Source organism: Staurois parvus, unplaced genomic scaffold (assembly GCF_062004578.1).
Source record: "Staurois parvus isolate SC_StPar_1 unplaced genomic scaffold, SC_StPar_1.0 ptg000468l, whole genome shotgun sequence".
NCBI lineage: Eukaryota > Metazoa > Chordata > Amphibia > Anura > Ranidae > Staurois > Staurois parvus.
In genome coordinates, this window is record NW_028318264.1 from 2,439,924 (window position 1) to 2,457,296 (window position 17,373).

At 40.3% G+C, this 17,373-nt stretch overlaps 1 protein-coding gene across 2 annotated transcripts in view; it reads left to right on the top strand.

Moving 5' to 3' along the window:
* Positions 1–335: 335 nt before the first annotated feature.
* BAG1 (BAG cochaperone 1) overlaps positions 336–17,373 on the top strand; it is a 59,672-nt gene continuing 42,634 nt past the window's right edge. For both annotated transcript variants that reach the window (XM_089689050.1, XM_089689051.1), the window contains exon 1: positions 336–451. In XM_089689050.1, coding sequence (XP_089545176.1) covers positions 412–451 — 40 coding nt within the window. In that variant the 5' untranslated portion in view covers positions 336–411. The remainder of the gene's footprint in view (positions 452–17,373) is intronic.

The following is a 17,373-nucleotide window of genomic DNA, read 5'->3' on the forward strand; positions in this document are numbered from 1 at the left end:
GCGGGTCCAATGTGAATTCAGTGCATGTAAAGTGCTGTCTAAATCGTCATCACACATTGATCACCTGACATAAGTAATAAATATGGATAGACAAGTAAAACAAACTTTTTATCATCTTATTCCTGTGTTGGGTGCCACCATTACAAAGTTCCATCTCTTCTCATCTACCACTGTACAGCTTTCAAAGCCAGACAGGCAGATCCCTACTTGATTCTTATTATAGGGAGAGCTGTGCTGAAAGAAGGAAAGAGGTAAAGAAAGAAGACGTTGCCCTTAACAAACATGGACGCAGCGGGGTCAGGGAAGACAGGAGACCAGGCTGCAACAGGATGTGACGTCAGCCGGCACAGGAAGCGAGGGTGACAGTGTAAGCATCTCTCCCAGCAAGACTTGTTCCTGCATTGTGAAGACATGAGCTCCAATAGAGGACTGGCAGTCACCCTGACACATGGTAATGTGTTTACTAACAAGTGGGAGCTCCCCGAGCTGTCAGCACACCCCTCAGATCACAGCTTACTGCAGGCAGGACGTGTGTGGGGGGAGAACATACACAGACATTTACTTCTGATTCCATTCCCATCATTTATTAATCAGTTCTTTTCTCCTTTATTAGATGTTTTCCTAACAATCACATGATGTACAAGGCTGCAATTACAAGGGACATACTAAAAGGAATGACACAATGGGATGCCCATAGACTTTAACATGGCAGTGGAGTACCCATAGACCATCATGGAAGAGAAGCCCATAGAGAATAAGGGAAAACGAAATATATCTGAAATTCTAGCACTTTCACCTTTCCCACAGGTGTTCCCCAATCAGAGCAGCAGATTGTAAAACTGAAATAATTTGGGATTATAGCTGTTTTCTATGGAGTGACAAAGGTGAATGACAAAAGAGAATGGCCATTGAGTATAATGGGAGCCAAGATGTGACCTGGAGTCAGAAGCATTCAACATTCCGAATAAATCCTTAGCAGACATACTTTCCATGTTCATTGATGATGTTTAAAATTGAGATGAAGTGGGATTATCATTGCTTTCTATGGAATGACAGAAGGGAATGCCCATAGAATATACTGGGAAGCCATTTGGTGTATGACAATAAAACGGTAGAAGATACACTCTGCAAATACAGTGGTGATGTTTAAAATTCAGATTAGGCGGGATTATTATTATACAGTATTTATAAAGCGCCAATAGTTCGCTCAGCGCTGTACATTACAAAGGGGGACAGAACATGTGACAGAACAATACCAATACAATGCGATACATGAGGGGATCGAGGGCCCTGCTCTTTTGAGCTTACAATCTAGGAGGGAGGGGATAGTGGTACAGGAGGAGATAGCTGTGGGGGATGGAGTGGTAGGAAGAGTGGAGGAGGTCGGCAAGTTAGCAGGGGGTGGGGTAGGCTTCCCTGAAGAGATGGGTTTTCAGGGTGCGCCTAAAGGAGAGGAGAGTAGGTGATAATCTGATGGGTTGGGGCAGGGAGTTCCAGAGGATGGGTGACACCCTGGAGAAGTCCTGGAGGCGGGCATGGGAGGAGGAGACCAGGGAACTAGAGAGAAGGAGGTCTTGTGAGGAGCGGAGTGTGCGTGTTGGGAGGTACTTGGATATTAGGTCAGTGATGTAGTTCGGGGCAGTATGGTGGACAGCTTTGTACGTCAGTGTTAGGAGTTTGAATTTGATCCGTTGCGCAGTCGGAAGCCAGTGGAGGGATTGGCAGAGGGGGGTGGTGGAGATGGAGCGGTTGGAAAGGTGAATGAGTCTGGCAGCCGTATTCAGGATGGACTGAAGCGGGGATAGCCAGCGGTGAGGCAGGCCAGTGAGGAGGGAGTTGCAGTAGTCGAGTCGTGATATGATGAGGGAGTTGATGAGCTGTTTAGTGGTTTCTGGGGTTAGGAACGTGCGGATTTTGGCGATGTTGCGGAGGTGGAGTTTGCACGAGTTTGTTAAAGATTGGACTTGGGGCTGGAAGGATAGGTTGGAGTCCAGAATGACACCAAGTACTCTGGCCTGCGGGGCGGGTTTGATGGTGGCGTTGTTGGATGTGATGGAGAAGTCAATGGGGGGTGGTGTCCGGGCTGGGGGGAAGACAAGAAACTCGGTTTTGGAGATGTTCAGTTTAAGGAAGTGGAGCGACATTATCATTGCTTTCTATGGAATGACAGAAGGAAATGCCTATCGGGGCTGTCAGCAACCAGTAGCTCGCGGTCTACCAGTAGATCGCAGTCTGGGCTTTCTGACCCGCCATCCCAGAGCATCAAGCAGAGTGCAATGCAGAGGGACTACTTGTAAAGTTGGAGCTGTAGTAGGAAGCAAGAGCTGCTAAGCCAATGCCTCCTCTGTAATGCTGGCTCCTGTCCCATATGGAGTGATAAGAACTGCACTCCACCTCTAATCCTGGCTAGCAGTCTCCAGAGTGGTGCAAGCAGCAGGAAAGAACAGTCAGTGAGAAGCAATACACTGGGCATAATAGTATAGGGCTGCTTTCACACTGATTCTTGTAGGTTTGTTGTGCTTAGCCATAGACTTCTATTATATCCTGCGGGTTTGATGTGCTTTCAGAAAGTGCACCACACCTCACACCTGCAGGATAAAATAGAAGTCTATGGCAAAGCACAGCTAACCCAGGAAATTTACAGATGCATTGCTCTGCACCCACGGTGAAGGTAAACCGCAGCACATCAGTGTAAAAGCAGCCTTATAGAGGGCTCAGGGCAGTAAGGGTTCATTTACATTTGCAGTTTTTTTTTTTTTGGGGGGGGGGGTAAAACCCCATAGTTAGGACATGTTTTTACTACTCTGCCGCAAAACGCGCCTCTTTTAGCTGCAGTGGCCAGGTGTGTACATATATTGCAGCCACTGCGTTATATGTCCTGTCATGGTTGGTGGGTGTAGCACTTGCTAAGCATGACCTATTCAAGTGAATGAGGCCGCTCTGCAAGTGCCCTGCAACCTCGTGCAGTACAGCAAAAGGCTTTGAAGCAGGCAGCATTGTGTTGCTTTCTCACCACCCGCTTTAACCCCTTATAACATGCAGTTGCAGGACGCTTGCAGAATGGCCCCATTTACTTGAATGGGCCATGACTGGCAGGCAGTAGCACACATCAAAAGCAGCAGGAGGTTTAATTCCTGCTGCGGCATGTGTACACCTTTGGCTGCTGCCTCAGCATCTAAAAGGGGTAGGCATCGTGGGTGGTAAAACTGTTTCTCAACCGCAGGGTTTTACCAACCCCCAATTTTACATGTGAATGAGCCCTAAGAGTGCAGGTGCCGAATGTAACTAAGGGCTCATTCACAAGTGCAGCAGGCACTGCTGCTCCTCTGAAAGCGATCCAAGTGTGTTTGGTTTAAACCCATGATTACTGTGCTGTGTACACAATTGTGACATGGTAGTACAGCAATTAGAGGTTTAAATCAGGTGTGAGGAGGCGACACTGCGCCCGGTGATCTTTGACTTCTCCCATGTTGTTCAGGTAGATGGAGACCTCTTTAAGGTTGCCTACCGCTGGCCTATAGAGCAGAATGGGAAGCAAAATATGAATTTATCTGCAGACAAGTCTGTGTCACGTAACAATTTCAACTTTCTCACAGGTGTTATCCAAGCAGAGTATCAGATTGTATCAGTGAAATTATTTGGGATTATATCTGTTTTTTATGGAGTGACAAATGACAAAAAAAGAATGCCATTGAGTATAATGGGAACCAAGATGTGACCTGGACTCAGAACCATTCAACATTCCGAATAAGTCCTTAGCAGATATAATCTACAAGAAAATAAATATAATCCCACTTAATCTCAATTTGACAGAAAGGAATGCCCATAGAGTATAAAGGGAAGCAAAATGTGACCTGGAGTAAGAACCATTAGACATCACATAAATCCGTAGCAGACATACTCTCCAAGTTCACTGGTGATGTTTGAAATTGAGATAAAGTGGGATTATTATTGTTTTCTATAGAAAGACACAAACCCCACAGAGTGCTAATGGCCTACCTCATCGCAGGCTATCCCCCCTCCAGTCCATCATGAATGCTGCTGCCAGACTCATCCACCTCACTAACCGTTCCATATCTGCCTCCCCTCTCTGCCAATCCCTCCACTGGCTCCCAGTTGCCCAACGGATAAAATTCAAAATATTAACAATGACATATAAATCCATCCACAACACTGCCCCAACTTACATAACCGATCTTATCTCTAAATATCACCCAAACCGTACACTCCGCTCCTCACAAGACCTCCTACTCTCTAGCTCCCTTATCTCCTTCTCCCATGCTCGTCTCCAAGACTTCTCCAGGGTGTCACCCATCCTCTGGAACTCCCTACCCCAATCTATCAGACTATCACCTACTCTACTTGCCTTTCGACTGAAAACCTTTCTCTTCAGGGAAGCCTATCCCGCCCTCTGCTAATTCTGGAATCCTCCACTCTTCCAACCACTCCATCCCCCACAGTGACTACCTACTGTACCATTCACCCCGCCCTCTTAGATTGTAAGCTCCAAGGAGCAGGGCCCTCAAATCCCTCTTGTATTGAACTGTATTGTCTCCTTTATATTGTAAAGCGCTGAGCAAACCGTTGGCGCTATGTAAATCCTGTATAATAATAATGTACATGTGAACTAGGGACCTTAGATTGTAAGCTCCTTGCAGGTCCAATGTGAATTTACTGCATGTAAGTGCTGTGTAAATTGTCAGCACGCTATGATCACCTGACATACAGTAAGTAATAAATATGGATAAACAAGTAAAATAAAGGGAAGCAAAATGTGACCTGGAGTAAGAACCATTAGACATCACATAAATCCGTAGCAGACATACTCTCCAAGTTCACTGGTGATGTTTAAAATTGAGATAAAGTGGGATTATTATTGTTTTCTATAGAAAAAGGTGACTGCCCATAGAATATAATGGGAAGCAAAATATAAACTAACTTGAAGGCAAATCTGAAACATAGCCATTTCACCTTTCCCACAGGTGTTCCTCAAGTAGAGTAGAAGGTTCTAAGACTGAAATTTCTAGAGAAAAACAAAGGTAAATGATAGAATGCCGATGGGGTGTAATGGGAAGTAAGATGTGACTTGACATTAGTCCTCATGCACACTGGACGTTTTTACAGCTGCTGTGTTTGGCGTTTTTTTTCTACAGCCAGTAAACTCCCCAGCATGTTATCCTATGTGTCCATGCACACATACTGTAGACTGTAATCAGCGCTTTTTGGCTGGAAACCCCCCCCAGAACTAGTGGGTTTTCTAGAGCAGTTTTTTAGCTGTAAAAACACTCTAACCCTTAAAAACATAGTAAAACGTGGCAAACCAGCGTTTTTGGAGGCTTTTTTTAAATACTAAAATCTGCAAAAGAAACCGCAAACGCAGAAAAACGCAGCTAAACGCTAATGCAAAAATGCTGAAAAACTCACAGATTTAATGTGACTTTACACATCTCGGTTTTAAACATCACCATTGAACGTGGAGAGTATGTCTGCTGTTGATTTTTGTTGAATGGTTCTGACTCCAGGTAGTATCTTAGTTCCCATTATACTCTAGGGGCATTCTCTTTTGTCATTCACCTTTGAAGACAGCTATAATCCCAAATGATTCAAATTTTACAATCTGCTATTCTACTTGGGGGACACCTGTGGTAAAGGATAAATTGCTATGTTTCTCAGATTTGTTTGCAAATGAGTTTATATTTTCCTTTCCATTATATTCTATGGGCATTCCATTCTGTATTTCACTTTTGTCATTCCATATAAAACAATAATAATCCCGCCTAATCTCAATTTTTAACATTACCACTGAATTTGGAGAGTATGTCTGCCAAGGATTTATATATGTCTAATGGTTCTGTCTCAAGGTCACAATTTGCATCCCATTTTACTGTATGGTCATTCCTTTGTGTCATTCATCTGTCATTCCCTAGAAAACAGCTATAATCTCAAATGATTCCAATTTTACAATCTGATACTCTACTTGGGGGGCACCTGTGGTAAAGGATAAATTGCTATTTTCTCAGATTTGTCTGCAAATATGTTTCTTTTTTGTTTTCCATTATATGCTATGGGCATTCCCTTCTGTCATTCACCTTTGTCAGTCCATAGAAAACAAAGATAATCCCACTTAATCGCAACTGAATTTGGAGAGTATGTCTGTTAAGGATTTATTTGATACGTCTAATGCTTCTGATCGCAAGTCACATTTTACTTTCCATTATACTCCATGGGCATTCCCTTTTTGTCATTCACTTTGCCACTTCCTCAAACCCAGTCTTTCCAAAACTGAGCTCATACTATTCCCCCCAGCCTGTGCCCCCTCCCCTGACTTCTCCATCAAAATCAACAACACAATCATCAGTCCCTCCCCTCATGCCATGGTACTAGGTGTAATCCTAGACTCCCATCTGTCCTTTCAGCCCCAAATCCAATCGCTGTCCAAATCTTGTAGACTTCACCTCCGCAACATCTCCAAGATACGTTGTTCCTAACCTCGGAAACCACTAAGCAACTTATTCACTCCCTTGTTATATCTCGCCTTGACTATTGTACCTCCCTCCTCATTGGCTGACCTCATCGCAGGATATCCCCTCTTCAGTCTATCATGAATGCTGCTGCCAGACTCATCCACCTTACTAACCGTTCCATATCTGCCATCCCTCTCTGCCAATCCCTCCACTGGCTTCCCATTGCCCAACGGATAAAATTCAAAACATTAACAATAACATATAAAGCCGTTTATAACTCTGCCCCAAATTACATCACCAATCTTGTCTCCAAATATCACCCAAACCGTACTTTTCTCTCCTCGGTTCTCCAGGACTTCTCCAGAGCTTCCCCCATCCTCTGGAACTCTCTACCCCAATTTATAAGACTATCGCTTACATTGCTCACTTTTAGGCGATTTGTGAAAACCTATCTCTTCAGAGAAGCCTATCCTGCCTTCAACTAATAATGGAATCTTCTATTCCTCCTACCACTCCATCCCCCCTCAGTTATTACCTTTTTTACCACTAGCTGCCTCCCTCTTAGATTGTAAGCTCCAAGGAGCATGGCCCTCCTAACCCTATTGTCTCCCGTTATATTGTAAAGTGCTGAGCAAACTGTTGGCGCTATACAAATCCTGTATAATAATAATAATTTAATAGCAAACAGCTATACCCTTATATAATTTCAATCTTACAATCTGATACTCTACTTGGGAACCACCTGTGGTAAAGACTTATTTGCTACATCACACAGATTTGTCTGCAAATACATTCATATTTCATCATCTCACGCCTGGACTATTGCAACTCCCTTCTCACTGGCCTACCCAAACGAACACTTTCCCCACTCCAGTCGATCCTAAACTCAGCGGCTAGACTCATCCACCTCACCAACAAATCCACATCTGCCTCCCCCCTCTGCCAATCCCTTCACTGGCTCCTGATTGCCCAACGCATCAAATTTAAACTGCTAATTCTGACGTACAAAGCCATTCACAATGCCGCCCCAAACTACATAACTGACCTGATACCCAAACTGATACCCAAATTCCACCCTACCCATGCCCTCCGCTCCTCACAGGACCTCCTACTCTCTAGCTCCCTGGTCTCCTCCTCCCACGCCCGACTGCAGGACTTCTCTAGGACTTCCTCCATCCTCTGGAACTCCCTACCCCAATCCATCAGACTGTCACCTACCCTCCTCACCTTCAGGCGCACCCTGAAAACCCTCCTCTTCGGGAAAGCCTACCCCAACCTCACCTAACACCCAACCTCACCTAACAACTAACCTCCTCCACTCCTCCCACCACTCCATCCCCCACAGCCATCTCCTCCTGTACCACCTTCCCCTCCCTCCTAGATTGTTAGCTCGAAAGAGCAGGGCCCTCGAACCCCTCGTGTATTGTATTGTTACTGTCTTGTCTCATGTCCTGTCCTCCTTGCTACTGTACAGTGCTGAGCATACCCTTTGGCGCTATATAAATACTGTATTAGAATAATAATAATAATATTTTGCTTTTCATTATATTCTATGGGCATTCCCTTCTGTCATGCACCTTTCTTATTGCATAGAAAGCTATGATAATCCCACTTAATCTCAATTTCAAACATCACCACTGAAACAACTGAGTACTGTCTGTGATACATTTTTTATTTGAACTAACATTTTCAGGAGAAGCTTTCAGGATATGTCCCCTTCTTCAAGGTCCAAGCAGTACTACTTCACAAAGTTTTAGCAGAATGTTAAAATAAATAATCTCTGAGGAGAAAAAATACAGAAAAAAACACACAAACAAAGGGTTATAAAACTAGCAATGGTTATAAAACTAGGATTAGACTAGAGATAAGTCAGAGCAAAAGCAAGGGGTGGGAATACAGTCACAGAGGGAGTCATAAAATTGTTGGATAATGAGTGAGGAATCCCATGTCCAAATTAAGGCCATTATCTTTTGTATCAAATAGAAATATTCTCATTTCAAAAATTTTCCTGTCCTGGAAAGTTTAGAAATTCTCTTGAGGTCTTCCATAGTGTGGTCCAGTTGTGCGAAATGGTGTCCCACAGGCGTGCAGAAGTCATCTTCTTTATGTTCCTTGATGGTATAATAGGCAAGATATAAAACGAGCGCTGGGTATCAAGCTGCTTGCATCAAGGTGGAACCTCTTACCCTCTAAAATAGATCTGTAAACAAAGATGTAGCACTTAGAAACTAATAAAGTGAAATAAGTGCAAGCCCATAGGCGCTAAATGTGAAACAAAGTGAATCGTCCAGATATGACGTATAGATACATTGAATGTATTAATAAATAACGTTCAACTATAATCAAGTGACTTGGGTGGTAAAGTCCAATGAAGAAATAATTTGTTTCGGTGAATTCAGTGACTAGGTGACTGGAAACTGGTAATGTGATTGCACTAACCAGAAGCGCAATCTTAATGCGCATTTGTGTAAAAGGTTATCCTGCCATGGTCATCTAGATGTGGATAGGAAGAAGGGCAATCATTTGGCACACGTCAGCATACAAGGTGATTAGCAGATCTGTCGCACACTCTCCAGGGACATCTCATCAGATATTGTTGACCATTGGATGGGAACACAGTAGGCATTTGCAGAAATTCACCTTTGAGGGCTCGTTAAATGACAAGCCAAAAAGAATACTTGATAGTGCAGTATTTTATTGATGTGTGGCGAAATGACAAATGAAGAAACATAGATGCACTCACATCTGGCAATCTGAGGGAAAACTAAGATGGCCTTCCTGACGGCCTCGGCGGTGTGACGTCAACATCTAGTCTCCTCCCAACGCGTTTTGTGCTCAAGCGCGTCTTCAAAGGGAGCGTGCTAGGTGTTATATAGACGTGCGCATGCACGGTCGAGTACGGTCGCGGTTTTGCCCATACTGCGCATGCTCTAGCCAAAGAATACCACAAAGTCACTGAGAGGCAACATCACGGCAATAAGGATAGGGGGAATATACAGCAGGGCATTATTACCATGTACATCTGTATATATAATAAACGAATGGTCAGATATACTTGTATATAAAGGTGCAAAACAAACTAATGGGAGCGGAAATACAACGGTCGCCATTTTCTAGTAGCCAGGTAGATTCCACATGGCTGAATGGAGGGACACCATATTTCTGGAGTCCAATCAAATACGGCTATTATCCATAAGACGATACGGGTGTAACCCGAGAAGGTGCATACTGTGGGACTACAAGTTGCAGCCTTCAAATTTATCAAAATATAAATATGAAATCTATCTTATGGATCAATAAAATATAAAATGGAATAGTATTACAAATAAAAAACGCACCTCTAAATGACTAAAACTGAAAAATAGATATATGAAAGATAAAAGATATAAAATGTCTGTGCTGTATATAAACCCGGAAATAAAATCAATTATGTCACAAATAGAATAAAACAATGCCAGGTGAGATAAATAGATATACGTACAAAATATATATATAAATAAAATCCATATATTATACTATTACAAACTAAATGTAATAAAAACAATATCTAATATATAATAATATAAGTGGATAAAAATAAACAAAATGTAGAAATAATTTAAAAATATGATCTGAAATTAATTTAATAGATAATCCACATTATAAGCCATAGAAAGATTTATGTATAAAAAATGTTATTTCCAGGTTTATACCCAAGTCACTTGATTATATTTGAACTTTATTAATACATTGACTGTATCTATACGTCATATCTGATATCTGAATGATTCACTTTGTTTCACATTTAGCGCCTATAGGCGCTTGCACTTATTTCAGTTTATTAGTTTCTTAGCGCTGCATCTTTGTTTACAGGTTCCTTGATGGTATGTCTGTGCAGATTCATCCTTGTTCCCAACTTCTGTCCTGTTTTGCCAACATAAGATCCTTTGCTACACTTTCTGCCCTGGATAAGGTACACAACATTACTGGAGGTGCAGCTGTATGATCCGGAGATATTGAAGATCCCTTTTGAGTGTCGGACACTTTTTGATGAATTGATTTGGTTGCACAGTTTGCAGCGTTTCTTATTGCAGGGTTTTCTTCCATTATTTGTGGCATCATAATCAGAAGGAAGTTTCATACTAATTAGTTTATTTGTGAGGTTGGGGGGGTTGTCTGAAGGCCAGTATTGGGGGTTGCTGGAATATTTCTTTCAGAGTTCCATCCTCTGTTATGATGGGTTGTAAATCTTTGATTATTTTTCTTATCCCTTCTAGTGCTGGGTTGTATGTGGTTACTAGAGGTACACGGTTGTTTGTTTTTTTTCTCTTTGTATTGGAGTAGATTTTCCCTTCAGGTTCTCAAGGCTGTGTTTATGCCGGTGTTGATAGTTTTGTCCTTGTAACCTTTCTTATGGAAGGAGTCTGCTAGTGTCCCGAGATGTTTATCTCTGTCTCTTGGGTCAGAACATATTCGGTGGTATCTAATGGCCTGACTGTGTATGATGGCACGTTTTGTGTGTTGGGGGTGGAAGCTAGAACTGTGGAGATAGTTGCACCTGTCAGTGGGTTTCCTGTATATTGAGGTGTGAAGCGTATCATCCCTGATGTATACTGTAGTGTCTAGGAAGTTGACGTGTGTGTTTGAGTATTCCATTTTTAGTTTGATTGATGGATGAAAAGTGTTGATCAATGAGTAAAATTGTTTTAGGTTTTCTTCACCTTCTATCCATATGATAAAAATATCATCAATATAGCGATAGTATCTGTATAGTTTTTGTTCCATGCTGTTCAGGAGTTTTTCCTCCAGGTCAGCCATAAATAAATTGGCATATTGGGGTGCAGTACCCATACATTGAAGATAGATGTTATTATTGAAAGTGAAGTCGTTGTGTGTATGAATTCAATAAGCTGTGTAACATCCTCAGCAGTGTATTTATGGTTTGGTGAGGATGATAAGGATCTGTGACATGCAGCTAATCCATCCTTGTGAGGGATGTTACTATACAGGGATTCTACATCCATAGTCACTCGAAGTGTATTTGGTGGTAATTGCTGTATGATGTTCATCTTGTGCAGGGAATCAGTTGTATCTTGCAGGAAACTAGCAGTATTCATGACTAATGGTTTTAACGTTTCTTCTAGAAGGCCTGAGATTTGTTGAGTGTGTTCATACCTGTAAGTGTGTTCATACCTGTTATGATGGGTCTTTTTTTTTTAATTTAAATATTTATTTATTTTACATATATAGTACATATTTCATCATTCTTCTCATACAAAAACCATTTCCAGATCATTAATTACATTTCTTACTATCTTTATTCCCATTACCACCCCCCCCCCATCTTTTCCCTCCTCCCCAAATAAGACCTCCCTCCCCCCATATAAACCCACCCAGTCTGCATTGTTCTATTCCCTCTTTTCTCAACTAGAATATAGAATATATAAATACTTCCATCTCTCTCACACTACTACTTCATATATTTCCCCATAAATTCTTCCCATTTTCTCCACTTTTTAGAGAATAACCCCATCTTGTCTTCTTGCATGGAATACAATTTCTCCATCCTACATATCTGATTCATTCTCTCCACCCAATCCTCTATCTTCGGCACCTCTGGTCTATGCCAGAACTTAGGTATCGGACCCTTCGCCGCATTCAAATAGCACCATATACCCGAGTCCTTGTATTTATTTACTGATAACTCTGTACTATGTAGTAGACACACTTCTGGGTCCAGTCCTATCTTTATCCCAGAGATATTCTCAATTAGTTGAACCATTATCTCCCAAAAACCTTGGATCTTCGGGCACTCCCACCATATATGATATAACGTGCCTATCTTTCCACATCCCCTCCAGCACTCTAGTGTATTTTCCCCACATATCTTATACTCAACCTTCGGTGCAATGTGCCATCTCGCTAAACACTTATAATTTACCTCCACCTCTCTCATACTTATATTCTCATGTATTAGTCTATATATTTTCCTTTGTTTATCCTCATCTATCTCTATTCCCAAATCTCTTTCCCATTTTACTATATACATTGGCTTTGTGTATGTGTCTAACTCAGTGAGGATCTTATAAACTTTAACCGTGCCCCGCCTCCCGTCACCTCGTGTTTCCAACAACCTCTCAAACTGATTCCAATCCTTTCTCAATCTCAATGGTTTTGGAAGGTTTCTGACAAAGTGTTTTAATTGGTGATATCTCTACTCATCTATTTTAATGAAGAGTTCTCTTTCTTTTTTCAAATCCTTTAAGTGTTCTCAATTCCTGTCCTTCCATAATATCTCTCAATTGGATATCCTCTTTTTTAAACAATTTCCTGTGCTCTCCTCCTTACCTGGAGGGAAATAATCCGTGTTCCTCAGTGATATTAATTGTGAATTAAAATCCCATTTCATAAGTTTATGCAATTTATCCCAAACTGTTATTATGGGTCTGCCTGGATTTCCTGGCTTGTGGATCTTGGGCAGCATGTAGAAGTCCCATTTCTGGATGATCCAGAATCGCATTGATAAGTTGTGAATGTAGGTGGGCTGGTTGTGTTTTCATGAGACCTTTCAATTGCTTGGTAAAGTCCTGGGTTGGATCATAATCTAGTTTTTTATAGTGAGTAGCATTTTCCAGCTGCCTCTGGCCCTCTTGTATGTATTTGTATCCATCACAACTGCTCCCCGTTTATCCGCTGGTTTGATGGTGATGGCCCGATTGTTGCACAAATCATGTATGGCCCTTCACTCCAGTGGTGAAAGATTGCACAGAATTTTCTTTTGCTGGGTGGATATCAGGGATGTAACTCAGTCTGAAGCTATCAATATAGGTGTCCAGTTCTGTCGCAAGTGCACTAATACGGCTGCAATCACCTCAATGTGGAGAGAATGTCTGTTAGCATTTATTTATATACCTAATGGTTTTGTCTGCCGAGTCACATCTTGCTTCTTCTTATACTCTGCATTCCCTTCAGTCATTCACCCTTGTTATTTCATAGAAAACAATGTCATTATATAATATCAACCGCTTTAGCTCCGCCCTAAAGCAGAAATACTGCTACAGGGCAGCAGCTGTGCGCAAAATCACGCACACACATATATATATATATATATATATATATATATATATATATATATGATTTTGCATTTCCGGGTAGGGGGTACACGTGCCCTACCCATGCCGCCATTCGCGGCCGCTTATCACCAGCTCCTGGCCAGTGGTTACTCAGCGGCACCCGGTGATTGCCAGGGATCTCCGGCGGGAGGGGGGGGGGGAGGAGAGAAATGTCAGTAAACAAAACAGCTCTCCCTGTCAGCTCCTGCACACTGCTTTGCTTGCCATGCTCAGTAAAGCACAAACATAGAACATCAAGTAAAACCCTTTGATCGCCCCCAATGTTAACCCCTTCCTGCCCAGTGCCATTAGTACAGTGTCAGTGCTTTCACTGTATTGGTGTCACTGGGGATGTCATTGACCCCAAGTCAGTTCCCCCCCCAGTGTCAGAATGCCTGCCGCAGTCCCGCTATAAGTCGCTGATCACCGCCATTACTAGTATAAGAAAAAAAATCCCAGGATATATAGTGTTGCAAATGGCGGTATAACATTCACGTAAACCAATTCATATACACATATTGGGATTTTTTCAGCAAAGACATGCAGCAGAATACATTTTGGCCTAAATTTATGATGAAATTAGATTTTTAAATTTTTTTTTAATGAAAATGTTTAATAGGAAAAATATTGTTTTTTTCTCAAAATTGTCGGTATTTTTTTTTCTATAGCGCAAAAAATAAAAACTGCACATGCAATCAAATACCACCGAAATAAATCTCTATTCGTGGGGAAAAAAGGATGTAAATTTAATTTGGGTTCAGTGTTGCATGACTACGCAATTCTCAAAACTAACGGAGCGCCGTAATACAAAACATGGCCTGGTCAGGAAGGGGGGTAAATCCCCAGGAGGACAAGTGGATAAACATCACCACTGAATGTGGAGAGCATGTCTGGCAAAGATTTAACAGTTGGAAAATGACAGTTATTTTTGACAGTTGGAAAATGACAGTTGGAAAATGACAGTTATTTTTGACAGTTGGAAAATGACAGTTATTTTTGACAGTTGGAAAATGACAGTTGGAAAATGACAGTTATTTTTGACAGTTGGAAAATGACAGTTGGAAAATGACAGTTGGATAATGACAGTTGGAAAATGACAGTTATTTTTGACAGTTGGAAAACGACAGTTGGAAAATGACAGTTGGAAAATGACAGTTATTTTTGACAGTTGGAAACGACAGTTATTTTTGACAGTTGGAAAATGACAGTTGGATAATGACAGTTGGAAAATGACAGTTATTTTTGACAGTTGGAAAATGACAGTTATTTTTGACAGTTGGAAAATGACAGTTTGAAAATGACAGTTATTTTTGACAGTTGGAAAATGACAGTTGGAAAATGACAGTTGGAAAATGACAGTTGGAAAATGACAGTTATTTTTGACAGTTGGAAAATGACAGTTGGAAAATGACAGTTGGAAAATGACAGTTGGAAAATGACAGTTATTTTTGACAGTTGGAAAATGACAGTTATTTTTGACAGTTGGAAAATGACAGTTGGAAAATTAGTTATTTTTGACAGTTGGAAAATGACAGTTATTTTTGACAGTTGGAAAATGACAGTTGGAAAATGACAGTTATTTTTGACAGTTGGAAAATGACAGTTATTTTTGACAGTTGGAAAATGACAGTTGGAAAATGACAGTTATTTTTGACAGTTGGAAAATGACAGTTATATTTGACAGTTGGAAAATGACAGTTATTTTTGACAGTTGGAAAATGACAGTTATTTTTGACAGTTGGAAAATGACAGTTATTTTTGACAGTTGGAAAATGACAGTTATTTTTGACAGTTGGAAAATGACAGTTGGAAAATGACAGTTATTTTTGACAGTTGGAAAATGACAGTTATTTTTGACAGTTGGAAAATGACAGTTATTTTTGACAGTTGGAAAATGACAGTTGGAAAATGACAGTTGGAAAATGACAGTTATTTTTGACAGTTGGAAAATGACAGTTATTTGTGACAGTTGGAAAATGACAGTTATTTTTGACAGTTGGAAAATGACAGTTGGAAAATTAGTTATTTTTGACAGTTGGAAAATGACAGTTATTTTTGACAGTTGGAAAATGACAGTTGGAAAATGACAGTTATTTTTGACAGTTGGAAAATGACAGTTATTTTTGACAGTTGGAAAATGACAGTTATTTTTGACAGTTGGAAAATGACAGTTGGAAAATGACAGTTATTTTTGACAGTTGGAAAATGACAGTTATTTTTGACAGTTGGAAAATGACAGTTATTTTTGACAGTTGGAAAATGACAGTTATTTTTGACAGTTGGAAAATGACAGTTATTTTTGACAGTTGGAAAATGACAGTTGGAAAATGACAGTTATTTTTGACAGTTGGAAAATGACAGTTATTTTTGACAGTTGGAAAATGACAGTTATTTTTGACAGTTGGAAAATGACAGTTATTTTTGACAGTTGGAAAATGACAGTTATTTTTGACAGTTGGAAAATGACAGTTATTTTTGACAGTTGGAAAATGACAGTTATTTTTGACAGTTGGAAAATGACAGTTGGAAAATGACAGTTATTTTTGACAGTTAAAAATAACTGTCATTTTCCAACTGTCATTTTCCAACTGTCAAAAATAACTGTCATTTTCCAACTGTCATTTTCCAACTGTCATTTTCCGACAGTTGGAAAATGACAGTTGGAAAATGACAGTTTGAAAATGACAGTTTGAAAATGACAGTTTGAAAAGGACAGTTGGAAAAGGACAGTTGGAAAAGGACAGTTGGAAAAGGACAGTTTGAAAAGGACAGTTTGAAAAGGACAGTTGGAAAAGGACAGTTGGAAAAGGACAGTTGGAAAAGGACAGTTGGAAAAGGACAGTTGGAAAAGGACAGTTGGAAAAGGACAGTTGGAAAAGGACAGTTGGAAAAGGACAGTTGGAAAATGACAGTTGGAAAAGGACAGTTGGAAAATGACAGTTATTTTTGACAGTTGGAAAATGACAGTTATTTTTGACAGTTGGAAAATGACAGTTGGAAAATTAGTTATTTTTGACAGTTGGAAAATGACAGTTATTTTTGACAGTTGGAAAATGACAGTTATTTTTGACAGTTGGAAAATGACAGTTATTTTTGACAGTTGGAAAATGACAGTTATTTTTGACAGTTGGAAAATGACAGTTGGAAAATGACAGTTGGAAAATGACAGTTATTTTTGACAGTTGGAAAATGACAGTTGGAAAATGACAGTTATTTTTGACAGTTGGAAAATGACAGTTGGAAAATGACAGTTGGAAAATGACAGTTATTTTTGACAGTTGGAAAATGACAGTTGGAAAATGACAGTTGGAAAATGACAGTTATTTTTGACAGTTGGAAAATGACAGTTATTTTTGACAGTTGGAAAATGACAGTTGGAAACGACAGTTATTTTTGACAGTTGGAAAATGACAGTTGGATAATGACAGTTGGAAAATGACAGTTATTTTTGACAGTTGGAAAATGACAGTTATTTTTGACAGTTGGAAAATTACAGTTATTTTTGACAGTTGGAAAATGACAGTTGGAAAATGACAGTTGGAAAATGACAGTTATTTTTGACAGTTGGAAAATGACAGTTGGAAAATGACAGTTATTTTTGACAGTTGGAAAATGACAGTTGGATAATGACAGTTGGAAAATGACAGTTATTTTTGACAGTTGGAAAATGACAGTTATTTTTGACAGTTGGAAAATTACAGTTATTTTTGACAGTTGGAAAATGACAGTTGGAAAATGACAGTTGGAAAATGACAGTTATTTTTGACAGTTGGAAAATGACAGTTGGAAAATGACAGTTATTTTTGACAGTTGGAAAA